This window comes from Notamacropus eugenii, chromosome X (genome assembly GCF_028372415.1).
Source record: "Notamacropus eugenii isolate mMacEug1 chromosome X, mMacEug1.pri_v2, whole genome shotgun sequence".
Lineage (NCBI taxonomy): Eukaryota > Metazoa > Chordata > Mammalia > Diprotodontia > Macropodidae > Notamacropus > Notamacropus eugenii.
The window spans coordinates 80,854,629-80,881,166 of record NC_092879.1 but is presented as its reverse complement, the minus strand read 5'-3'; the positions used below and the strand labels follow the sequence as shown (position 1 = coordinate 80,881,166).

Genomic DNA, 26,538 nt, shown 5'->3' with positions numbered 1-26,538 from the left:
CTTTATGAAACATTATCTCATTTGATCTTTCCAAAAACCCCATGAAATGAGTGCTTGAGATTGTGTCCCCATTTGACAGACAAACTGAGGAACTAAACATAGCTTTCTTTGGACCCCAAGTCCAGCAGCATCCCTTTCCATTAACTCCACTGTTCACTAGAAAAGCTAATCCTGATGTAGGTCACATCTACTTAAAAGCACCTTCCAATTCTGGGAGAAACAAACACATTAGTTCCTCTGGGCATGGGTGTTGGCTCTAGCAAGACCCTGATGTTTCTGTCTCAGATTAGAGAGGAGAGTTTTCCAGATAAAAGTCCATTGGCATGTAATGGAGATCACAAAAATGGTGCCTTAAAATCCTTTCATGAATAGGTTGTTTTATGTTGACATACTGGTTTGGGCAAGGCATATGAGTCTGGCCTTTTTGCTTAATTAACCAGCTATTAATGGGACACAGTTACAGAATGGGCTGCTTCATGTGTGCACCCAGACTCTGGCACCCAAGATAGTGACTGAATCCAGCAAGAAAAAGATGTGTATCTTGTGCATGTCGTTGATCTCTTTTCAAAAATAGGTCTATTGTATGAAATTGCTTACCATTTTTAGGGAGCGGGAAAAGGTAGGAAGGGAGGGAGAAAATCCGGAACTCAATTTTATTAAAAAATGAAAAAAGAACTTGTCTTTACATGTAACTTAAAATAAAATACTATTTTAAAAAACACTGGAAAAAAAGAAATAAAAATAGGTTTAAGAGAGAAGGTAGTGTGGTAGTGTGGAGAGAGGACTAGCCTTGAACCCTGAAAGACATAGATTTAAGCCTTGCCTTGGAGACTATTAGCTGTGTGACCTTAGGCAATTAACTGAACTTCCCAGTGCTCCAGGAGGCTTTCTGATGCTCTAAGTTACAGAATTCTAACAGTGGGGGAAGTTACCTTCGCTGAGGGACACAGGTCAAGTTTAGAATGGGCTGTCCTAGAGCTTTTGTTCTAGATGTGGAGGGGAAGAAACCCACAATGAAACTTCAGATTAACAGATCTTTAAGAAACAATTTCACATCATCATGAAAACAGCTACAGTTTATATAAACATACTTTACATATGCTATCTCTGGAGGCTCCTGACAACCCTGGGAGGTGAGTGTTCTTGTTATCATGCCCATTTTAGAGATGAGAAAACAGAGGGGCTGAGAGAGGTTATGGGACTTGCCCAGTGTCATATAGCAAGTGTGTGAGTCAGATTAGGGCCATCTTCTCTGTCACACTGACCAGGATATCACCCTAGACCATGAAAAGCTAAACTCATCTTCCTCTGGTCTAGGTACACTTTGACCTCTGTGAGCATAGAGATTTTGTAATATTACTGGGCTCTTTCATGTGCCTCAGCACTTAAGACTCCATCCATCAGAATACATCGTCTCATTACTTGAGAGGTCAAGAACAGACAGCAGATTGGCAAGCAGGGACCATGTGATGACACCTGGAATGATACTCTGTTGACTGTAAAATGGTTCTTCTATAAAATGGTTCTTTGCAAAGTTAAATAGAGTTCATTGGGTCACGGACTATAGGAGCTGCCAGGAACCTTTGAGCTCACCAAATGGAAGCCTTCCCCACTTTATAGCTGCGGAAACCGAGACCCAGAGAGAGTAAATGCCTCGCCAGGGTTTCAACCCCAGTGCTCTGATTCCACATCCAGCATACTCTCCACATAGAGATGCTAAATCAAAGACCTTTGCTCAGGGGATCATTTTCCCCAGTCTTTGGAAAAGGACTCTTACTAAGACAAAGAAGTTGTGTTGCCAAGTTTTTGTTTTTTTGTTTTTAGCTGTCCTCATAGTCGAAAATCCCATTAGAGAACAGAATGGCACAGAAATCCCACTTCAGACAAAAAGCGCAAAGAGCCCAGGGTAGGGAACAAGAAATATACAAGTAGAGCTCTTCTGTCTATATATGATAGACTTTCAATAAGTTGAATGTGTTCTTGACGGACAAACAAAAATGGAGAGAGTTCTTTCAAAATATTTTTAGGATACTTTTTCCCCAGCAAACATCATTATTTATCCATTTTTAAAACAGGCTAACTGCTCACAGTTCAAATATACAAATCTTGGCACACAGCAGAGAAAATGGGAATCACTACCCTTTTCCAAAACAGTCTTGCCTCTATTTTACACATTTGTCAAGTCCTTATCTCCAAACCCATGAGGTGCTACCGACTGCTAGCAGAAATCCTCAACCACTCATTCCCATCATTTCTCCAGAGCTGATTTGGTAGCATAGAAAAGGAAGCCTTTATTGCTACCAGATGCTATTACCTCCCTGTCTGCTTGTACATAACACTGAGAGTGGCCTCAAGGGAAACAAGGGCTCATCTGAATTTTTTTCCCTTTCCTGTGCCTGTGCTTTGTAGTAACCTTTATATTGTGGTCTCATCTGTCCTGTTTCCAATGTCCAACCTCATGCTAAAAGTTGGCTGTTTATTTATTTCATCCTATCTTTGGATTAGGGCCTCCTCTTGTTCTTTAGAGGACATTATACAGGAGGGACGTGGGTTTGACTTCCTTCTTCCTGATTAGTACAGATAAAGGGAAAAGACAGAGTCTCTGGGGCCATCTCAATGTTTAATGTAAATATAAAAATACAGCTGTGCTCATCTGGATTTGTTTCCTAGGAGAGAGAACCAGAAACAATTAGCCAAACTCAACAACGGTTCAAATAGTTGCAGCTTCTCTCATATGAAATGACAGGAATCAGGGTTTGTAGGCCAAAGTCTAGGGCTCAGCCATTACTGTGGTCCAGTCTGGAAATGGGCAGAGGAGTGAGTGTGGCAAGAAGCTTGCAGTTAACTACCAGAAGAAAGAGAATTGGGAAGGACAGCCCAGGCTTAACTAAATCTAATGTATAAAGCTCTTGGAGATCTTCTTCCGAATATTGATGAGATGGTAGACTCCCACCCTCGGACACTTGCTAGCCAGGATCCTGAGTAAGTCACCTAACCTGTCTGATCCTCAATTGCCTCTTCTGTAAAATAGGTTAATAATATCAGCCACCTAGTGAAATGGTAAGCTGTTATCATTGTACTAGAGGGGAAAAATGCTTTTTAAGGGTTTTTTTCTTTTTCAAATTTATTTTCATTTTTAGTTTTGAACATTCATTTCTACAAGATTTTGAGTATTGATTTTTCTTCCCATCTCTCCCCTCCCCCACCCCAAGATGGCATGCATTCCGATAACCCCCTCTCCCGGTCTGCCTTCCCTTCCATCACTGCCCCCTGACTTTCTTGTAGGGCAAGATAGATTTCTATTCCCCACTGCCTGTATATCTTATTTCCCAGTTACACGTAAAAAACAATTATTAACATTTGCTTTTAAAACTTTGAGTTCCAAATTCTCTCCCTTCCCCCCTCCCCACCCACCCTCATTGAGAAGGCAAGCCATTCAATATCGTTATACATGTGTAGTTATGCATATCACCTCCGTAATAGTCATGTTGTGAAAGACTAACTATATTTCCCTCCATTCTATCCTGCCTCTCTCACTTATTCTATTTTCTTCTTTAACCTTATCCCTTTTCACAAGTGTTTGTTTCTGAGTAGCCCCTCCCCGAATCTGCCCTCCTGTCTATCACTGCCTTATCCCCTTCCCCCCTACTTCCCTGTAGGGTGAGATACCCAATTGAGTGTGTATGTTATTCCCTCCTTAAGCCAAATCCAATAAGAGTAAGGTTCACTCATTCCCTTTCACCTCCCCCCTCTTCCCCTCCACTGGGAAACCTTTTTCTTGCCTCTTTTATGGGAGAGATAATTTACGCCATTCCATTTCTCCCTTTCTCCTTCTCCCAATATATTCCTCTCTTACCCCTTAATTTTATATTTTAGATATCATCCCTTCATATTCAACTTACCCTGTGCCCTCTGTCTGTCTGTGTGTCTGTGTGTCTGTCTGTCTATCTGTCTGTCTGTCTATCTATCTATCTATCTATCTATCTATCTATTTCCTCCAACTACCCTAATACTGAGAAAGGTCTTATGAGTTACAAATATCATCTTTCCATGTAGGAATATAAACAGTTCAACTTTAGTAAGTCAAGGGGAGAAAATGTTTAAGTAGACCTTGGGCACTTCATTTTCCCTCCCTGGGCTTAATTTTCTCTTTTGGAAAGGAAGGTTTCCATGTTTGCCCACATCCCTTTTGACTCAGAATTCTATGATCCTATAAAAGCGAGAAGTTTACTGGCGCAGGAAAGCTTCGGCCTTCCACGGTTTTGCCCCTTGTATCATATATAAGGTACAAGTGTAAGGCCCTAAGTGGGCTGTTACTTCCAGCCAGGGTCCACAGCATATCATTGTGTGTACTGTTACCATCACATGCATAACCCTCCTCTTCATGTACTCCCTCACCTCTGTAGCCAGCCTGGAGAATCTGCTGTGTCCCCAGCACATGCCCTGCTTGCCCTGGCATTCTTTCCCTGCTCATCTCTGTCTGTTCAAATGCTTTCCTGATCCTATTATCCACAAGTGACCTCTCCTTCCTCTCATTTGTAACTGTTCGTGTGCACGTTTCCTATTTTCTTTTGTATTGTAGTTATCTGTACACATAGCTTACACACTATATTAGACTGTAAGGTTGTTGAGGGTATGGGCAGTATTTCTTGTGTCTCTATAACATCTCTTTGCATCTGTCTGTTTCTCACTGTTCACACAGCCTTCCTCATTGCTCAGCAGCATTACTGCCACGGACTCCTAATCCATCTCCCTGCCCCAAGACAGCTGCCATGTTGACCTCCCTAAAGCTTGGGTCATGTCATCTTAAGGAGCTTTACTAGCATAAGATAAAAACACCATCTTCCACCTTCCCTAACTTCACTTAATGCCTCAGTCTTGCCTAGCTTGATTATGTCCACTTTCCATCTACATTTTGTTTGCTCGTGGTTGTTGGAAGCTCCCTGAGGCCTTCTGCCTTTCTTTTCATCTCCAGCACTTAGCTTAGTTCCCGACACACCCATACTTGCTTAGTAAGTGCCTCTTAACTAATTGTGTACAAGCTATTTCTCTCAACACAAAGCAAGCTCCTCTCAAGGAGCAATGACTTTATCTTTGTAACCTCTGGCCTTAATACAGTGCCCAGCACAGAACAGGTGCCTAAGAAATGCTTGTTATATTGAGCAGACTTCTCTTTTTGGCTCTCCCAGTACCATATTAAAAGAATCAATCTATTCTAGCCAGCATATCCCAAAAGCACTCACCCCCAATTTCTGTTTGGACCCTCCACGCATCTAGAATCACAGCCTAGCAATGCTGCTCTGTGCTTAATGGAGGCTCAGTAAATGTTCGATGATGATCATTCCCAACCAGGGTGGGGGGAGACACCTGGAATGGAGCTTAGCTTCTCTGTTTCCTCAGAGCAGCACAGAGTCACTGGGGATGTCCATACAGCGACAGACCTCAACAAGTGGGTAGGAAGTGAAGATCTTCCAAGATGTCTCACAGCTATTAGAGGATGGATATTTGGGACCAGCCATGTTCATTTCCCCCCTTTGGATACTTCTTTGCCATTAAATATATTTCCTGGTGTTATTTTACTGGCATGTACATTTACACAAAGAGGTTTTTAAAATCATTTCTTAGCTTCTCTGGTCCTCCAAATCCCTTTTGATCTCTTCATGCCTGAGGCTATGGGGCAATCAAGTCCAAAGTTGAACAGCAACTTAAATCTCTTCCTAAATGCAGTTTTGGCCTTTTTTGCCTGGAGAGCAAAATACCAGGCAGCCCTGAGTCAAGCCATATGTGCAGGACATCTATTGTTGGTAGACCTTACATATCTAGAAGGTTTCCTTTGTCTTCTCTAGAATCACCTGGCAACCTCCCACGCCTTGGGCTCCAGCAGCCAGAGTTGCTAGCAGGAGAGATTCCACCTTTCACACTGTCCACCTCTCTGGTCAATTGTTTTCGTTAAACTACTCACTGTTTTTGAGGTGGGGGGAGACAACTCTGTCAAATGGAAAACTACCACTAGAAACCTGTTGTAGCAAAGGGAAACTAAAGAAATGACTGCTTTTGGAATGGCATGCCCAGGAAAAAGCTGATCAAAGGAGCACATCAGCAATTAAAGGAGTCAGGATAATAACCAGCACTTGGGCTTCTCTATTCACTGGCTTTCTACCTCCTTTAGGACAGGAGACTCTAGATTTTGATAGCATTTTTCTTTTTTTTTTTTTTTAATTTGCATCTCTTTTTGCAGAGATGTATGATGGTGAATACAAATGAATATCCATCAACCTTCCACAGTCATCAGCTGACAGACTCCAAATGTTTGCTTAAGTTTAGGAAGGGCAAGTGCTGTTATGGTTTTTGTCTTTGTGTGCCCAGGGCCTTGAACATAGTAGGCACTAAATGAATAAAACCAGGTCAGTTCTTCGGCAGGCTTCCAACAGGCTAAGTTATTGGGATACTGTGAGTTCTCTTTCTGATTGGGGAGAACTTAGAAGCAAACCAACATCAAGGCCAAATGCTCCAAAATTCATCTAAAGAAGCAACGGGACCCATCGATGTGAGTGTGTCTCAGTATCTTCTGATAAAGTTCAGGGAACTGAGTTTCTGGAAAATTCTTCTCATTTAGTGTATGTTAAACCCAGGCCGTCAAGAATGATGTTCCTTGTCCTTTAATGTGAAGGGGAAGAGGCTTGGACCCAAGGGATTCTTAATTTCTGTGTCCTACTCTCACACTGCACGTGTTCAGGGCAGGATACTGCATGTCTCTGGTCCCATGTACTCCCTCCCTACAGTGTCCCTACAGACACAAGGTCTGGCCAGCTCCCAGAGGCTATGGATATTGTTCCCCAAGTGTTTTCTTTGTCACCTTTCCCTAGAATGGGGTGGGGAGTGGTAGGGGGAGGGCCAGGACAGTTCTTTACCATGGAAGAAATATTGTCTGTTTCCATTCCTTTCATTGTTTCACCTTTCGTGTGTGGTTATTTGCCATTTGTGAAATTATTCATAAATCCACAGGTCTAGAGCTGGGAATGACCTTAGAGGTCATCTGGTCAAGTTTCTCCATTTTGTAGAGGAGGTGCCTAACTGAGGCACAGAGGGAAAATACACATGTATGTCCCTTGTTTCTGATTTATTTGCAGTTCCTCTCTTCTTTACTGCCTTCATTTCTACTTTCTCCTCTTTAATATGAATAAGTAAGTACATCTGCTCATCACCAGTGGCATTGTCTCTTTAATTAATAGTGTTAGAGATCAGGTCATATTTGTCAAGGTGTGGAGGAGATGAGTGACATTATTAATGAGCTAATTCAAAGGTAAAGTGAGTAAAATCTATTCTGTCTTAGAAGTGCCTGCCAATTTTTGCATATTGGCTCTTCATAGGCATACCATCTGACTTGGCACCTCAGACAGATACTACGTATGCCGGAGGGCAATGGCATTGTAAAGCATCTGACTTCTTGTGGCCTGTTGCTCTGAGATACCATGAGAAATCCTCATACTGCAGGAAATTCTAGAAAAGTTGTTGTGCCACTAATGGCAAGAGGCAATGTGGTGGAGTGGACAGATTCTTGTCTGGCTGGCCCTTGAGTTAGGAAAACTTGCATTCAGCTCTTGCCTCTAGAATCCATAAGTCACACAATCTAATTCTCTATATCTCTATCAACTTTTTAAGACTGTAAGTTATGGACATAGGGATCCATTTGCATTAGTGCGGGAAATTTCCACACCAATGAAATCACAGCTTGGAAACCCACGCTTACTCCCTTATGTGCAATCAGTGTAAAAAAATATTTGTCACAGACATATGTGAATATATATGTTTGTATGCATATAGGCACCAACTGAATGAACAGAACGCACGTGTACCCATTATGATCCACGGATCTAGCTTAGACTTGGTCGATTAGCATTGCCCAAACATGGGAAATCATTAAACACCATTCAAAACTAATAGAAATGTCAACACATTGAAAAGATTTTATTAGCAATGCAAATATTGAGTTGCCTGCATTTTTAATATTTTCGCTGTTATAATAAACACAAACCAAACAACTTTCGCTTTCCTTAAGTCTGTCCATTTAAGGGGAACAGATCACTGAGTTTTTCTAATTCAGGATGCCTTAACAAGGGCCCCATGTTGGGGCCTGAAGCCAAATCCTTGCCCTGTAACTTACTGCCTGGTGACTGTAGGGAAGTGATCTAACCTCCCTAGGCTTTCTGATCAATAACACAAGAGAAGTGGATTGAACTAGGTCAGAGTTGCCTAACCTAGGCTCTATGAACTTTTCAAAAAAACACTTTAATATTTTGATAATTAAAAAAATTGTTTCCTTTGTAATCCTTTGTATTTAACTGCAGGTATTTAAAAGCATGAATTCTGAGAAGGGGTCCATAAGATTCCCCAGCATGACTACCTAAGGGCCTATGACATCAAAGCTAGCTGATGGTGGAGATTCTTCTCAGCACAGGATGGAGCCTCCTAAGAACACTATTACTTTCTGTTAGTGATATTTTTTTCTCACCTTTCAATATTATAAGCTCCTTTGTTTTTATCAATCAGCCACAATGCGATTCGACCCCAAGCTCTAGTTATCAAAGCTGCCTTCCTTTGAAGCACAAATGAATGATACAAATCTTTGGTTTTTGAATTGACAGCCTAAGGAAAGCCTAACAATCAGTACACCTTGACTTCAGGTTTGAATATTTTTAAGGAAAGTGGAATTTTGTCATCTCAAGTCACCAAAGAGGCAGGTCAGAGACATTTAAAATGTCATGGGTAAGTCTGCGGGGACCAACTATTTTGAATGGAAGGCAAAAATCAAACGAACAAAATCCACAATCACAAACAAAAGTACAAGAAGGTAGTTTTGGAAAAAGCCCACTTCTCTGATTGGCCTGAGTCGCCAGAACTTGACCCAATATAATTTTCTTATATAGGTTACAGTCCTCAAGGTAGGATGGCAGTTCATCTAAATTTTAAACTCAGTACTTTGATTTTCTGCCATCATTTTAAAATATTCATGATAAATGACTTTGACTACTGAAGTCAGATCTTCCTTTAAATGGGGGAAGGGGTGTGTGTGGAGATTATTTTCCCCTCTGGACCCGCATATATCCATCCAGAAGATAAGAATTAAAACAGTGAATCCTTTCCTCCAAGATGATGCTGCCCCAGCCCCAGTCCCAGCCTCAGCCTCAGCCTCAGCCCCAGCCCCAGCCTCAGCCTCAGCCCCAGCCCCAGCCTCAGCCTCAGCCTCAGCCCCAGCCTCAGCCCACCCCACAGATGATGCTGGAGACAAAGGCACAGCAATGCAAACACTCTGCAGGTGCTGGCAAATAACACCACACTTCACCAAACATTCCATGTTGGGTATGTCTTGCTCCCTCACTACGCTGCTTATTCCTTGTTCTCTCCCATCTGGATGCTTTCATTTTAATTGTTAGAAAAGTTCTGTCTCCAGGGAATTCATCCCTATATCACATTTGCTGTTTGCTGTTTCAGGTGCTACGCACCTGTTTCATCTATCTTCCTCTTGCCCCTGTAAACAACCTAATTCTCTCTTGTCAAATGATTAATTCAAGTTGTAGGGAATCTTTTTCCTCCACTAATGAAATGTTAGTTAAAAAAACGATAATGCCTGACTAAGTGGACTCCTTCCAATTCAGTGTGGTTCTATTTCCTTCCACTCAATTGGAGATCAAGGATTCCAAGAGAAAAGCTAACAATGCATACTTCATCTTCCCTTATAGAGCTCAAATTCACCATAAAGGTAGCTCGTAAGTCCTTGTGAAGTAGTTTGGACCAACTCTTCTGTCCCAAGTAAGCATTGTGCAAGAGTTAAGGTATCCAATGGCCAGATGAAATAATGGTTTCTAAGTTGCCCAGCAGTTCTAATTGCTACCCCTTTAGCAGCTGAAACCAGGGTGTGAAAGACTCTGTGTAACTTGCTCCCAAAGCTACCTCAGGTAGAATTCCAGTATACCTGGAGAAAGGGGACAGTAGGGCTCAAGTCAGGAGTAACTGAACAGAACCCATGTTATCAGTTTCAACTCAAGATTAGCTAAATTAAAATTCAAACCATCTTAACTCCAATAGCAAAATGTTGGGTTAATAGACTTTTGTGATTACTAAATTATCAAAGTGGTCATGTACTTGATTTGCATTGTACTGGGCAAAACAGGTGGACTTTGAGTCCTAAGACTCAAGACACTTAAAGTCTCTGAGTCTCTGTTTCTTCATCTGTAAAAGGGGGACTAGTATCTCTACATCACAGGGTTTGTGTAGGGATCAAAGGACACAGTAGAGTTCATTCTAGTCCAACCCACTTATTTATTTCTGCCCTATTCCCACCCCATGCATACACTGTAAGTATTAGAGGTAAAATTCAAACTTGGAGTTCATCAAAGGACTTTATACATTCAGTACTGATCTCTTGTATGAGGTTCAGTCGACATTAGCAGCTGCCTGCTGGGTATTTCAAATTACATGTATTCGAGACATTAAAAACTTGACACATCCCAAAGAAGACTCCTCACTCTATATATCAAATCAGTAGCTTAATCTAGCTGATTTGACGTCCATAGAATCTCTCCTATCTGATGGCCTCTCCCTCCTTGTGCAGCTAGCACCTTCATTCAACAGCTCAGTTGATTAAGTTTGAGTTTTCCTCCCTGTGGCCCAGTTAAGGCTAGAGGTCCAGACAAGAAAATTGGATTTGGGAGGCTAAGAAGGTATCTGAGAATGAGATTTAGACTTTTGGACCACAGCTTAAAATAAAGAAATGGCATATTCTTGGCCAGTGAGGAGCTGCGCCCAACAGAGGCTGGGAAGGGTCTTTAAAAAGACTGGGGTGGGGAGAGAAGACTGCCTACGTACATATGCATACCCCGTTCAGGTAGACTGCAAAGAGGGAAGAAGAATAGCGCTTGAAATCCCCAAAAGTTTGCAGGAGACAACCCCCAACAAAGGAAATGGGAGTTAAACCTGGTCCTTCTCCATGTACAAACAATGAAGATTTCGGCAAAAAGCAAAAACTCTAGGTCCTAATGCAGCGAGGCAAATTTACCCTCATAGCTACTGCTGAGACTTTGGGGGATAAAACCCACAACTGTAATATGGCTCTGAATGAGAAAAGAAACTGGGAGTGGGGTGGCATTATATAAGATGAAGGTATAGTTGAGTGGGGACCATTTGCAAGGAAAAGATGGATGTAAAATGTATCATAGACCTATCAAAAGACAGTCAAGAGTCCTAGAGTTCAGAATGTTGGGTCTGCTCATAGCTTGGGGTGAATGGGATGATGACAGAGAACAAAGATGAGGCAGAGCAGCCATTCAATTACTCTTCTGCTTTCTCCATGAAAGCAACAGAACAGAAATCAGCAGGAGGGACCTGATGGCCATATTAAGAAGGCTACTAGTGGTCTGTGATATCGCCCAGTCACCTGGCCCAGATGAACTATGTGGACAAGTCGTGCAAGACATGGAAGACACAGCAGTGTTTGAAAGAGTGGAAATTGGAAGACGTACCAGGTGACCAGAGGAGGACAAAGGTCAGGTCAGGGTGAGGGTTTTTCCCCCAAAAAAGAGGAGGTTTTGCCTTGATTTCTTGGAACATTCCAAAACAGATCATCATTAAGAGAAGGGTTAGGGAATGCCAAAGAAAGAATGTAGGTAGACCATTAAGAATTGATATGGCTTCACCACACAGACCAACTTTATTTTCTTTTCTGAAAGGGTTACCAAGCTAGCATCCCCTTGAATAACTACTTAAAGAGGCCTATTCACTGAATGGGCTTTAACCTCACTCAAAGTGAGAACCTGAAAAAGACCTTAGCTTAAAAGGGCTAGGGTCTCCCATTGCATCCTGGGCCATCTCCAGTCATCCTAATGAATATCTAGCCACTAGGCCCAGATGGCCCTGGAAGAGAAAGTGAGGCTGGTGACCTTGCATGGCCCTCCCTCCCTCAAATCCAAGTCAACTGAAAGTCATGTCATCATCTCCCTGATGTCATGATCCTCTTTGAGAATGAAGGACAAAAACATGTGAGTAGCCTGTGAGTAGTCTCTCCTCTCCTGTCATAGAGGTTAAACAGTTTCCTCTCCCTCTTTTTTCCTCTCTTAGGGGTTAGAGGGTTTCCTCCCCTCTACCCTCCCCCTTCTAATCCCCTCCTCCTCCTTCCCTCCATTCCCTCTCCTCCCCTTCCTCTCTTGGAGGAGAAGAGGGGAGGGGAAAGGAAGGAAGAAGAGGGTAGAGGAAACCTTCTAACTCCTAAGAGAAGACCTATAACCCCAAAGTGAGGAGAGGGAGAAAAGAAACCCTCATACCCCTAAGAGAAGACCTCTAATCTTTAAGAGAAAAGATTTCCCTTCTCCCTCCCCTTCCTTACCCTTCTCCTCTTCCATCTACCTCCCCTCTCATCTCACCTCCACCCTCCCCTCTCTAAGGAGAAGGAGAGAGGGAGGGGAGAAGAGGATAGGAGACCCTCTAACCCCCTAAGAGATGAGAGAAGAGGTAGAAGAGAGGAAACCCTCTAACGTCTGAGAGAGGAGACCCTCTCCTCCCTCTCATCTGCCTCCCCTCTCTGTACTTCTCCCTCTCTTGGCTTTTCTTCTCCTCTCCCATCTCCCCCTAGAAGGGGGAGGAGGAGAGAAAGGAGGGGAGGGAGAGGAAATCCTCTAACCCCTGAGAGAGGAGACCTTCTCCTTCCTCTCATTCTCCCCTCCCTCTCTCCCACTTCCCTTCCTCTCCCCGAGGGTGCTCTGCCCAAAAGAAGGTACATTTCTATGGCTGAAAGCTGCCTCCTTAACTTGGGGTTTACTGGCTAGATTTCTTTCTCAAAGACCAAGTCTTAAACCCAGTTCACTCTAGATTTCATAGACTGGACACTAGGTCCCTGCCCTCCTAGCACTGAGTGAATGTAAATAGTAACTGTTTCTCTTTTGCTCAGGAACCCTGAGGGTCTTCCTTCCCAGTTTGATTTTTTTTTAATGAAAGGGTCCATCCCTTGAGTAACTATTTAAAGAGGCCTATTCACTAATTGGGCATTACCTCACACAAAGTGAGAACCTGAAAAAGACCTTAGCTTAAAAGGACCAGGGTCTCCCATTGCATCCTGGGCCATCTCCAGTCATCCTGATGAATATCTAGCCACTAGACCCAGATGGCTCTGGAAGAGAAAGTGAGGCTGGTGACCTCACATGGCCCTCCCCCCCTCAAATCCAGGTCAACTGCAAGTCACGTCATCATTCCCTGATATCATGGTCCTCTTTGAGAACGAAGGACAAACATAACAACCAAGCTATCAAAAGAGGGGGATGTTGTAGATAGAGTTTACCTAAATGTTAGGAAAGTATTTGATAAAATATTTCGTGCCATTCTTGTGGAAAAGATGGAGAGATGTAGATTAGAATGAGTGCCATTAGATGGATTTAGAATCAACTGAATGGACGGACTCATTAATGGCTCCATGTCAGCTTGGCAGGAGATCTGCAGTGTAGTGCCCCAGTGATCTGTGCTTTGTTCTGTACTGCTTTTACATTCTTATCAGTGCTTGGGATAAAGGCCTAGATGGAATATCCATGGCATCTACAGATGACAGTCATCTGGATAGGGTTCCTACCACAGGGGATGACAGAGTGAGAACCCATGAAGATTCTGGAGGAATCTACCAAGATGAAATTCAACAAGGATAAATGACAAGTCTTATACTTGGGTTTAAAAATCAACATCCCAAGTACAGGATGGGGGAAGAAGCTGCTTAACTGAGAAAGATCAAGGAATGGACCAGAAGCCTCATATGCCCAAACCATGTGATATGGTAGCCAAAAAAAACAGTGGAATTTGGGGTTGCATGAAGAGAGAGGACTGACTTCCAGACAGGAGGTGAAAAGCCATCTATGCTTCTGTATGCTGCTCTCATCAGACCACATCTAGAGGATCATGTTCATCTCTGGACACAGAGTGGAAGGAGGGCACTGAGAAGCTGCAAGCCTTCCCAGCATGATGAAGGTCCTTGAGTCCATTTCATGTGAGGAGCAATTGAAAGAATAAGACACATTGAGTCTGCAAAGGATTTGAGGTGAGGGGCAAGGCATGATAAATTTTCTTTAAGTTTTTAAATTGCTGTGACAAGGAGGAAGGATTGAACTTGGTCTATTTGTTCTAAGAGGGCAGTGCTGGAGCCAACGGGCAAAATGTAGGCTTGGTATCAAGAACAACTTCCTACCAATCAGAGCTGACTAGAGCTTGAATGGACTGCATGTGATTGTGAAGATTCCCTACGTGCCTGTGTGGCTAAGGCCCATCTCCTCCACGCTAGACCACATCCAGCACTGTATCTTAGCAGTGCTGCTATGGCTAAATAAGGTCAAAAGCCAATGGTTTACCTGTTTGTTCCCACCATCAAATACCATGGAAAACCACAAACCCATGGTTTGAGCAGGCTTACTGAATGTTGTAGCCTCTAACCCTCATGCAGACATAGATTAAAGTGACTTTCACATTTTACCAGATCAATCCAGACTGCACTGCTGAGTTTGGGAGGTCTGTTATGCTGATTGTCACATAATTTTACAGGGGCTATTCTCTGGGAGGGATACTCTAGCCATACCTCCCCAAATGTCCTCATTGCCTGAAAATGTCGAGGTACCAACAAAGCTGGTGTTTTTATAGCTTGCAGAGCTATAAATCATTTTTAAAATCATGATGATATTACTCAAAGCAGATGTGAAAACAGATGTTTGCCATAGTCAAATAAACTGCTTACTTGTCATACTTAATAAATGTTGATACTCCTACTTCTACTATATTCCCTTTTAATAACTAAAAATGTATTTGAGGAAAATATATTTTGTCTTAATAAACAGAATGGACCTGGTAGAACTTGACATAGGAGATGCCATTTGCAAAAAAGCTTTTCATTCTCTCCACAGTAAGGCTCAACATGCCACCCTGTATATTAATGTCCTCACCAGGATGTAAAGATGGGACCAACCCATTTGACTGAAATGGGTAAAACTGTGCTGTTCCACAGCAAGAGATTTTGAAATGCCAGTACATACCACTGGGTAGCTTATTAAAATCAGCCATCATACGTCATTCCTAGTGCTCCAGCTGATTGTTCATAAGCCTCAACAAGGACCTCAGAACACAGGCCAAATCCTAGATTTAGTATTCCTGGCTCCTGGGCAATTTGTAGGGATGAATCCTGTGTCTCTTTTACAATCATAATGTCTTTCAGATAGCCATAGCTAGATGCAGAGTGACATCCTGAACTCCAATCTGATTGTCTCTCAGTACAGATCATTCTCTTACAATGAACTGAATGCAGGAGTTTAATATACTCCACCTAGATTGAGAGACAAACTACTTGGGAATAAATTGTTTACATCTTGGAGCCCCGATAGGGTATAGCCTTTCAGTGTCTCGCTGAAAACACTTAATTTGTGGCAAGGAAATCAGCCATGGGTCAATGAAATGAAAGCCATGCATTATTTCAAATCCGTAGAATCACTAAGCGAGTACAGTAAAGTGAATCCATCAAGGACTTCCCAATTTCTCTGATGACCTTCCTCAAGGAGGACAAGGTCTGAACCGCAGGTGGAACAGCTATCCTAAAGAGACTGAAGAGCTGCTCCTGAATGGGCCATCGAACTATCTTGGGAGACCATGATAAAACACTTATTTGTTGACATTCTTTAACCTGGAATTAGGGCCTCTCCCTCAATGACAGCTTTATGAGGGTAAACCCACCAGCCCTGGCCATCGATATGTTGATAGATTTCCCTTTGTTCCATCAGTTTCAGGATTAGAAGTGGATCTGGATTTGGCTACCATGGTAGCAATGGCATGCTTTGTAAGCCTCTTCTCTTCGCACAAATCTCCCAAGGGGATTGGGAGGGGGAGGGGGCAGAGGGCACCAAATGCTGTACTAAAGGCAGAAGTGCTCATAAAAGCAGGAGCAAGGCCAAGATGATTTGGAAAGACTCAATGGATAGATTTGATTAGTGACCTTTAAACACATAACCCAAAGGAAAAACCTGGCTTTGGATTCACAAGTACTTACCTATTTTAGTTACCAATCTTGCTGGCATTTCGAAATGTAAACAGGACTTATATAGCATCTACTAAATAAGAGGTGGCCCACAAAACTCCATGTATTCTGACAGAAAAAGGGTGAGCCTATTCAGCATAAGAACAGAGGGACTTCGGGATTCCTCGCTATGGTTCATAAGCTAAAATAAACAAGTTATTTTAATAGGTACATTATGGCCAAGCGCAAGATTTGCCGAAAGTTGAAAGGAATCTTTATAAGTGGTGACCAAAATGAAAATGTAATACTGAGTGGAGCACCAGCTCAGTGTACAGTCTTGCAACGTATATGCCACAAACAAAGAAAAGATCTTACCTTTCTCCTTCTGGTGTTTTTTTGGATTCGATCCATTGTCTTGATCAGTGAACTCTCCCTCTCTATTGGCAGACATCATAGCTACAGAGAAGAGAGAACACTAAGTGATACGTGAAAAAAAGAAACAGAAAGACAAGAGAAACTACCCCATGATTAAAGGGTTTCCTTTGTATTAGCATGCTATTCATTTCTCCCTTATAAGCCGATTCTACACAACATTTATTAAGCATTTACTGTGTGAAAGAAGTCAACGTAGTACAAAATTAGAGACATCAGAAACCCTCACCTCTAAGCAACCCTGACTGTGTGCCTATGAGTATTTCACTCAGCCTCTCCGTGGCCCCAGAGAATTTGCCACTCTACACTACAGGGAAGGAAGGCAGGGGATACAGAGAATTGCACAGATGTACTATATGCATACATAAATCACATATGTACGCATATAGTACATTTCTATCAGAAATGGTATATTTTTTCATTTCTTTTTATCTTGAATGTAACAAACATTAAATAAAATGGGCACAGTTTACAGCCTATGAGATTCTTTCTAAATATATAATAATTCAACCTGACGCTTTCAAAGGTTTCCTCCTTGTCTATAACTTGTTCTGACCTTCTTTCTGTTTTCTTTCGTACATTTTAAAAAGAAGATGCCTCAATGAAAATCTTTTCTTTCTTTTTTTTAATCTCCCCACTCCCTTCCCTGGCTCCTATGGGAAACAAAGTAAAATAAGGCCCTTGTAACAAATACACGGTGTCAAGCAGAACAAATTCCCCTACTGGTCATGTCCAAGAATGAATGTCTTATTTTATCAATATATTTTCTAGAAAACTTTTTAAGAAGTGAACCATTTGAAACTCTGGCTCTGTCAAATGCAAACTACATTCCAAATGACTTTATAAAATAACTCACAGTGGACATGAGAGGTATCTGAATTCATGGGTGACAAGTCAAAGGTTTGTGTTGTTGAATAAACACTGACTATTCAGGGGAAAAAAAGTAAAAAAGAACTTTGACTTTAGGGTCTCTGCTTTCCTTGTTCCCCATTTAGTCCCCTGTGATTAGAAATTTCACTGATAATTAAATCTAGAACTTTGATTTAAAATATTAGTATAAGAAATCTTTTTTGTCACTGCCTTCATATTTGTTTTGAATGATCAGGAAATATCTAAAACAAATCTATCATCAGTGTTCCTTCATGACTATAGTTCAAGTACGTGTACAGATGGAGAGATATTAGATTCTGGGTTTGATTCTACTGATGGAAAGAGAAAGAAAATGGCTCATTTGCTCTCTGTGCTTGTTTTCAGATACAGAGACTATCAGAACCTTGGGTTGTATTTCCAGTAGTGAGGATCCAGCTCTTTATCACATATACACCTTATATAGAGACTGGTGAGGTCATAGCTGTGGAGCACAGAAACACTAATGACCTGTGCAAGGGTCAAACTCCCCACCTTAACCCCATTGGTGTCAATCCCTAAGGAGCCATGGCCACTGGCCCAGTGAGTGCTCATAAACCCAGAAGGGGACGTGCCTGTTTCAGCAGGAGTACAAATCCTGTTAGCAATCAGAGAGTGAATGTGCCTTCCCTGAAGATCTCCAGTACTGGACTGACAGCACTCTCCCTTTGCTATGGTGGGATTGTCAAGGCAATAGGGTGGCAATCCTTCCTGGCTCTATTGCTCTGAGTTTCATATACTAAACGGCATTTTGCTACTCCAGCAGCTAAATGCACCTCCACATGGTAAACAATCTCCTTCCTCCAGCTGGGCAGGCTCAGGCAGTCTGAGACCAGGATGAAGGCAGCAGAGGCCCATACAGAAGCAGTTTAGTGGGGCTCCTTGTATGAGATACAGACTATGGAAGGAGAATTCTGACGGCAATAATCAATCTAGCTCTGATTGAAGGACAGGATACCTTTAGCAACTATAAGAGGAACTATCCTATTTGTAGCAAATCATATAAATCTGCTTTACTCCCATTATCTCCCCTTCTGATCATCAGCTCCTCAAAGGGGAATTTTGCTTTTCTACTTCAATTACCTGGGCAGCCACTGAATGTAGCAAATCTGTGCCATGCCCACCCTAACAGATGAAAGAAATGGTTGCCTCCCCACGTCCCACCCCACTGTCTTATCTGCCCATTTTCAACAAGACCATTTCAAATACCTTGAGCTGGGTATGGGGAGCAGGGAGGAAGAGAGACTCACCAAATCTGTCTGGGGTGTGGTCCATCTGGGAAGGAGAGCTGGACATGCTGCTGCTGTGATGAGAAGACTCAAGGCTCACAGGGCGAAGACCCTCATCCAAAGAAGGAGCAGGTGAAGGGCTCTCCTGAATCCTCTCCTTTAAACACAAACAGAAATCATTTCTGCATAAGAAGAGGAATGAATGTTCAAGCTTTGCTTTTGGAGGACCAAGTCAAGCGAGACACTTTGAAAAATCCAATCCCTTTTTTGCTTGACATTTATAAGTTCCATGTCTACAGGTAGAAAATACTTGACCTTAGTGGCATATACTTATGTGAAATAGATTACCATTCTTGTGCATTAATTAATTTTAATGTACCAGGCAGGTTTTGTGTTTGCCACAAATTGGAAGGGCTTCTGTCCATGTGCCTTAAATAAAAATTTTCAAAACATGCATACACAGAATGAATGCTAGTCTTGTGGGTCTCTAGAAATTTAAGAAGGTCCCTTAAATCTTATTAACTCGAATAAGTGCTTAAGTAAAAATGAACTTTTCCATGATGTAAAGATGCACCCAGAGAGGTCCAAAACCTACAAACAGTGACTTCTGGTCCATGCTGGTAACTTCTACATAAAAAAGGCAAGTGATAGTGTAGAAGGACTGTCTGATTTTATGGGGACTGATTTTGTGACCTATGATATTTTACAAATTCTGCCTGGGCACCACAAGGGTGTGGTGAGTTATTACATACAGTACCAGTGCTAGTCACAGAAATAAGACGAGAACAAAAGTGAAGGTGAAACATGGGCCAAGACAAGACAAAACCAGCCCTATTTACAAATGACATGGTGGGATGATTACAGCGACAACTAACATTGATCTAGTGCCTTCTATGCACCAGACGCTGTGCTAAGCCGTTTATAATTATTATCCCACTGGATCCTCACAACCTTGAGAAGTAAGTGTTATGATTATCCCCATGTCATATATGAGGAAACTGAGGCAAACAGACATTAAATGACTTGGCTAGAGCCACATAGCCAGGAGTAAATTCTGAGGTTCACTTTGACCTCAGGCCTTGCTGATTACAGAGCTGGCGATCTATCCCCTCTCCCAGCTCTGCTACTTAGGTAACTATAAGGGTGCTTTGAGAACTCCAGAGAATCAGAGAAGAAACTAAGTGAAAAAATTCATAGCTACAGCAAAGTTAAGTGATGAAGCTATAAAAAATATCAGCAGCAGATAACTTGAAAAAATGAAACAAATGGTAAGAGAAAGAAATACAAAAATATATCAAATAGCTGGGAGCTAACCTACTCACACACTCACACACACACACACACACAGACACACACAGACAGGATTCATATAAATCTAACTACAGAACACTTTTGATAGAAATTAAGGCAGACAAATAATTGGTGAGATTGCTTGGCCTTTTTCACATTAATTTTTCAAAGGTTGCACAGACAATTTGGAAATCCCCGGGGGAAGAGTGGATTTGTCTAATGCATATATATATATATATATATATATATATATATATAAACATCGAAAAGTTGGTATTTTACACGGAGAGCCACCATTTTGCAGTATAATACCTCCTCATCATAACCATGTGCATATTTCTTACATATCTATTAAGGCTCAATTAGTGTTATATAATCATTTGGTAATTAACGCTTAATAACTTCAATGAAATGAATAGCAGTCATTGAATAGAATAGCTATAGCCTGTGTGCTAATTAAATACCAGCTGATCATTTTAAAAGTTTAGCACATTTTAAGAGGCATTTGGCTACTATTGGGCCCCCATTACAGGATTTTGTAATCCCTGCCCTTTACTTTTAAATTCCAGCTAATATGCAGCACTACATCTAATTGTGAGGAAGGAAAGGTCAAAAGAAGGAAAAAAAAAGAACAGGTTGGGATCGTGGAATGAGTTACAATGCCAGCAGGATGACTTTTCTAAGACTCGCCTGGCCTATGTGCAAACCAAACCATTAAAAAGCTCATAGTTTCCTTTTAAAAACAGTATTTCTTCAATTGTGAAACAGCTCAAAACTCCTGGTTTTGCCATTTCTTTTCCAAATAGTTGTGCATATAGAGGGGTGGGGGATATACAGATGTCTTCTATAAGACCTTCATTGGGTCTGTGCCAGAACCCAAGCATAAAAGTATCAAACATTCGCCATTCAGTTTTGAATTCAAAAATTAGAAATTTGCTGGGAAAACGTGTGATTTACCGAACTGTGTTTCTACATAATGTCAAATTAAATGGATGTACTGGAACAAAGCTTGCCAGCAGATCCGTAAAAAACAGAAGTGAACCAACTACATTACACATTCAGCAATATATGCCACCCTTTGATGGAAAATATTGGAATGATTCAGAAGTTGATGATGTGGAAAAGAAAAGAGCTCCAGCTGAAAAGATCAGCTTCTGCTCATTCTGCCTGATGTTCAATCCAATCTCCATTCTAAATAAAGTTTTAGGAAAGACAGAGTCCATGAGTTGAAAATGGTGCTAAGAGTAATTAAAATAGGTCATAATGCCAGAATACGGTATCTCAGAGAACTCTGTACAACTTGAAATGACTAAATAGTCTTGAGACCTATTTATTCTGAAACCTGCCTTCTGCCATTTTCAGCAGCCCATTCTCACGTGACATGATGAACTAACTTTGGCAAAACAATTCACGGTGTGGTGATTAAGAGTGACAGTCAGATTTTCCATGGAGCATTTCTTTCTGCATGACGGTTTTGCATCCGGCAATTTCCCAATTTTGGAGGGCTAAGGTTTCTCTTAGACCGTGCTAGAATATATTCTCAACATGCAAACTGCTTTCACCAAGGCCAGTCATCATTGACTGAGAAATTGTCTATTTCCAAGCATCTCTGGGCCATGTGAGGCTGAGCTTCTCCTAACGTAATGAAGAGCCCCATGCCCAGCTTCTTTGCAAGTAAACAGATCCATTTTTCAGGCCTGTAATCAGTATGCATCTAGTTAGCTACTTAACAGCAATGTGCCTCGCTTCATTAGGTAGCTACTGTGGTGGCTCAGCCTAGTTAAAATTTCACAGCAAGTTAATCTGTTTTATTACAAATGAGAACACAAGTGATAATATCCTCACCATTTGCCAAACACAGGGTTAACAACATTTGTAACAAATCAATGAGGCCATTGAAATAGGAAAATTGCAAATGAACCCCCCCAATCTTTTACACACTGATGACTTCATTGGATATGTCATTTATAAATTTTACAATCTTGTTCCCTCTTAATATCCTTGAGGTTGGTGGGTAGGTGTTTTTATTTAATCCCTGCATTAGAGAGCTCACTGTTACACCCAGAGCAATTCAACCCAGTTTTCCACAGATGCACTTAGAGCAGAAGACAGGTCTACTCTGAAACATGTTTTCCCAGTTATACATTCCGATCAGCCTTTCCTGTGATTCTTTAAAGTCATCTCTGAGCCTGGAGTTTGGCATTGGTTTAAAAGTTCATTTATAAAAGAGATTTTTAAAGTTTGGAATCTTATAGGTTTGTCTACTCCATCTTGTCTTTCCAGTGATGGACCATAAATGTTAAGAAAAATGTTAAGGATATTAAATCCCTCTGAAAAACTATCTAGTGCTGGAGCACATGTGTAACTACAAAGCTCAGGATTGTTAAATGTAGGCATCCAGGCCGATGGCACCAATGTCACTCACTCTGCACATTTTGAGGAATGTCTTTGAATTCACCCCCATCCATTCACCCCATACAAAAAGTACTAAAATCACAGTATGAGGCACATATGTATACAGTCATTTTAAAAGCTGCTTTAATGTTGATGTGTTGACTCTGATATGATGTGATATTGATCCTTATCAAACATTCAGTGGGCTGGATGACATACCATTTTCTTTCCTTTTATTTAATTTGAATTCAACTGCTACTGTAATTCTTCTTCCAAATGTTAAGATATTAATGAGTTCCTCAAGGATTTAATGGCATTTCGCTGCTGATGAGTTCGTTTTGGAAGTTTGTCTGAACGCTAGATATTTTATTCATACATTTATCTTGATAGTTCACATTTAATTGATGGGATCTTTCTGTGCTGTCACCACGGCTCTGCAGAAGCAAAGCAGCTTGGAACTTACCAGACCTTGATAATTTAACTAGTGACAGGCAGAAAGTATCTTTGCTGGCCTTTACCTGTTACCAGGCAGAAGTTGAGGGCTAAAAGTGGTGGCAGTGCAAACAGTAGAAAGCAATGCTATGGCTGACAACAATATCTGACACCCAGACCCATTCCCCAGTACATAGGTAAAACATGCTCTAAACCACTAATATTAGGAGAAATGTATATTACAACTCCAAGGCTTAGCCTCACATCATGCAAATTGCTAAATGTGGAAAAAAACCCGAAGGGCACAGTCAGCGTTAGATGAGCTATGAGAAGACAGGCACATTTTTGGCCAAGCCATGAAATGATCCAACCATTCTGGATTTCATTTTGGAATAAGAGAAAAGTGGCTAAACAGCCTATACTTTTTCACCCAGCAACCCCACTAATGGATTCATCCAACCAAGGAATCCAAAGACAGAGAAACAAAGTTTGATCATACACCAAAATAATCATGGTAGCACTCTTTCAAGTATCAAGGAACTGGTCACCAAGTGCGTGAATGTTCACAGATGGGGAAAGGGCTGAAATTGCCATATATGGATATAAAATATTATTACAGTGTAAGGTCAGAAATGATTGACATAAATAATTCAGATAAATATGGAAATATTGCATAAATGGACGTGGAAATAAAAAACTATAAAGGTATTATAGGGTCAGGTTATGGAAAGCTGTAAAAGTCAAGCAGAGAATTGTTATATTTGGTCTTGGTATTCTGAAAGTCATGGGAGAAACAATGCCTTTGGAAGCATTACACAGAATTTTAAAGGCTTCCCTAATCAAGATCCCCAAACAACGTGGATTTTTTCTCATCTTGTTTAAAAAACAAAACTTTGCAAGTTAGTTTCCAAAAGGAAGTTATGTCAACTCCTCAATCCTGAGAAAGAAGCAAACATTTAAAAAGGTTCCTCATATCCTGAAAAATTGGGGAACCACTGCTTTCTCTTATCTAAAGCGACAGAGAGAGGTTAGGAGGGTAATAAATTGTTCAACTCTCTCAGTATTTCACTTTTCAAGGAGCATGTCAACCCTACCCTACTGAATGATTTTCATAAAGACAGGCTGAGAATGGCATCTGGGGGCAGCTAGGCGGCACAGTGAATAGAGCACTGGACCTGGAGTCAGGAAGACCTGAGTTCCAATCCAACCTCAGATGCTTGACACTAGCTGTGTGACCTTGGGCAAATCATTCAACCCCAACTGCTTGGCATTTCCCTTCCAAAACAATAACAACAAAAGAACGGCATCTGCTTGGTGATGCAGATGGAACCACTAGTAAGGAGACAGAGGAGGCAACCTTGCTTGGTTAGCGAGCAAGGGGCCCCATCATCTTTCCCATATTCATCTTGCTCTGGAACAAGAATGAATGCCTACAAATGGGAGAATATCACAGAGTTAAACAGGAAAATATATGGTTCCAAAATTGTGTTGTGGGCTTGGATCTTTGCCACCCAAACAACCCCCCCCCCCCAAAAAAGAAAGAAAGAAAAAGAAAAAAGGACATATACCCTTGCTGTCCCCAATTCGTCTTAATCTAATGCTTTATTAGATAATAATGGTCTTGTATTTTTCCAAAAGTCCTTATGAGAAGATTCAACTAGCGACTTTTTTCAATGAATTTGAATGATCACAAAACCTCCTCTCTCTGTGTTGACTAATTTTGAATACCAGATGTTCCCATGCTAATGCCACTGCCTTGTGACCATTTCCTATCAATTCATTAATTGCCAGCTGCTCAGCCAAACAAAAACCACAGCTAATCAGATGGCATTGGGGAAAAGCCAAAGAACAGCTTCCCCTCAGAGGGAAGAGCATGGCAGCTTTCATTCTGACATTACAAAGTTGCCCATAAATGAATAAACAATATGAAAATAGCTACCAGGGACTAGGCTGTCACATGGTAGCGGCACTCTTACCTAGCTCTGCTTAACTTCATACTGCCGTGATGGCAACATAATCAAAGGATAAATGGTGTTCTGTAGGCCTCATACTGATTGCAACACTAGATCCGATTATTGTTGTAGTTACATGAGTTATTAGCTACCAACACGAGTAGTTGCACCAGAACCACAAGTTACTATGTGCCTGGCCTAATGATATTCCCAGACTTGCTACTGGGGAAAAAAAAGTAGTGGCTTGCAATGTGTCATGTCTTTTCCACCTAATTCAATATCACTCATTATACTTTATGTTGGAAGTGCTTCCCAAATGTTAATATCCATTCACTGATTCAACAAGTATTTATTGAGCCTCTACTATGTGCATGGCATTGTGTGGGGATGCAAAGGAGTAAGACACAGTCCATCCCTTCCCAGGATGCTTTTTGATAAAGTACAGATGCCCACAGTTCACGTTAAATACTCCATTCAAACATCCAAAGGCCATATTCAAAATATCATCAGACCATCTCCTAGATTTGAATCAGGACCACCAGCCAAGTTTTTCCCCTGTGCCAAGGATCATCAAAATATCCTTTCTGGATGCCTAGGTGCCCTCTACACAGAAGGGGCCAGTAGCTTGGGTCATATTCTGCCATGGCACCAGCCCAGATCTGCAGTAACTGTAACAAAGTCTGTTGCTGACTTGGGTCTGAGTTCCCATTACAGTTCCTACCCAGACCCTTCTGCCTAGACAACAATGTAACTCCAGAACTCTTTTCAGCATGTCTTCTATCTAGTTTCATTGTTTAATTGCGAAGGTGCTAGGAGAATCCTCTTTCTAAGTCTGTGTATTGTGGGTCATGCCACAATGAGTACACATGTCAACAATAATACAGATAAGCCTTTGGCAACATAAAATAGTCCCGATCCAATATACATCATTCCACGTAATCCCACCACAGTCCTTGGAACATCCATCCACAGTTGAAACTTCCTGGGAAATTGGTATACTCTCTCACTCTCTGTCTCTGTCTCTCTCACACACACAGAATTGAAGGAATTCTCAAACATACGATTGTAGACTGTTCTTCCACCTAGCTATTTCCTCACTGGGGGTGTTCTGAATCTGAGTGAGATAAATTGTTAATTAACAGAAGAACAAATAATACAAAGTGATTTCCACAGGCTAGGAAAAGATAGAGAGATTGCAGAGACCTTTAAGTCATGAATAGCTACGGCTGAGGGGACAAGCAGATGAGCAAAGTTCTCAGATTCAAAAAGTAACGGCCATCTCGTGTTCTACTCATATGTGGCCATGACAACCAGATCTGTACCTCCTATGGGCACTGTCACTTATCAATTCTTGCCACCCAAAGCTTTTCTCAGTAGAGAACTCCTTCCAGACTCAGGCATACCTATTTGTTTCTGGGCAAAGAAAACCTGAACTAGTCTCTACTTTCTCCCTGCTGACCATGGCGACATAGAAAGAAAGCTTCCATGTTTCGAGGGAGTCACAAAGAACTACGTTCAGATCCTGCCTCTGACACTTTCTAGTTATGACCCCAACAAATTCACCCTGTTTCTGACCACAACCTTCCACTTCTGTAAATAAGCATTAAGAGAAGCCCCTGGAGAACAGACTCAAGTCTTGTCCATCTCTTATCTTTATTTTACTCTCTCAGGAACTCACACAATGCCTTGCACCTAAGAGGTACCCAACAAATATACGTGGAATGAACAGAAAAAAACCCAGAACATAACATTCCATACACTCTCTGCAGCAGCTGGGGTTACAGCACACAAAGCACTGGGCTTTAGAGTCAGGAAGGCCTGATTTCAAAGCCAGCCTCAGGTACTTACTAACAATGTGACCTAAGGGGCAGGCAAGCCA

At 41.5% G+C, this 26,538-nt stretch overlaps 1 protein-coding gene across 3 annotated transcripts in view; it reads right to left on the bottom strand.

Moving 5' to 3' along the window:
* Positions 1-26,538, bottom strand: part of DACH2 (dachshund family transcription factor 2) — a 412,262-nt gene that overhangs the window by 55,035 nt on the left and 330,689 nt on the right. For all 3 annotated transcript variants that reach the window (XM_072626181.1, XM_072626182.1, XM_072626183.1), the window contains 2 exons: positions 18,613-18,748; positions 16,400-16,480 (listed from right to left, as the gene is read on the bottom strand). In XM_072626181.1, coding sequence (XP_072482282.1) covers positions 16,400-16,480; positions 18,613-18,748 — 217 coding nt within the window. The remainder of the gene's footprint in view (positions 1-16,399; positions 16,481-18,612; positions 18,749-26,538) is intronic.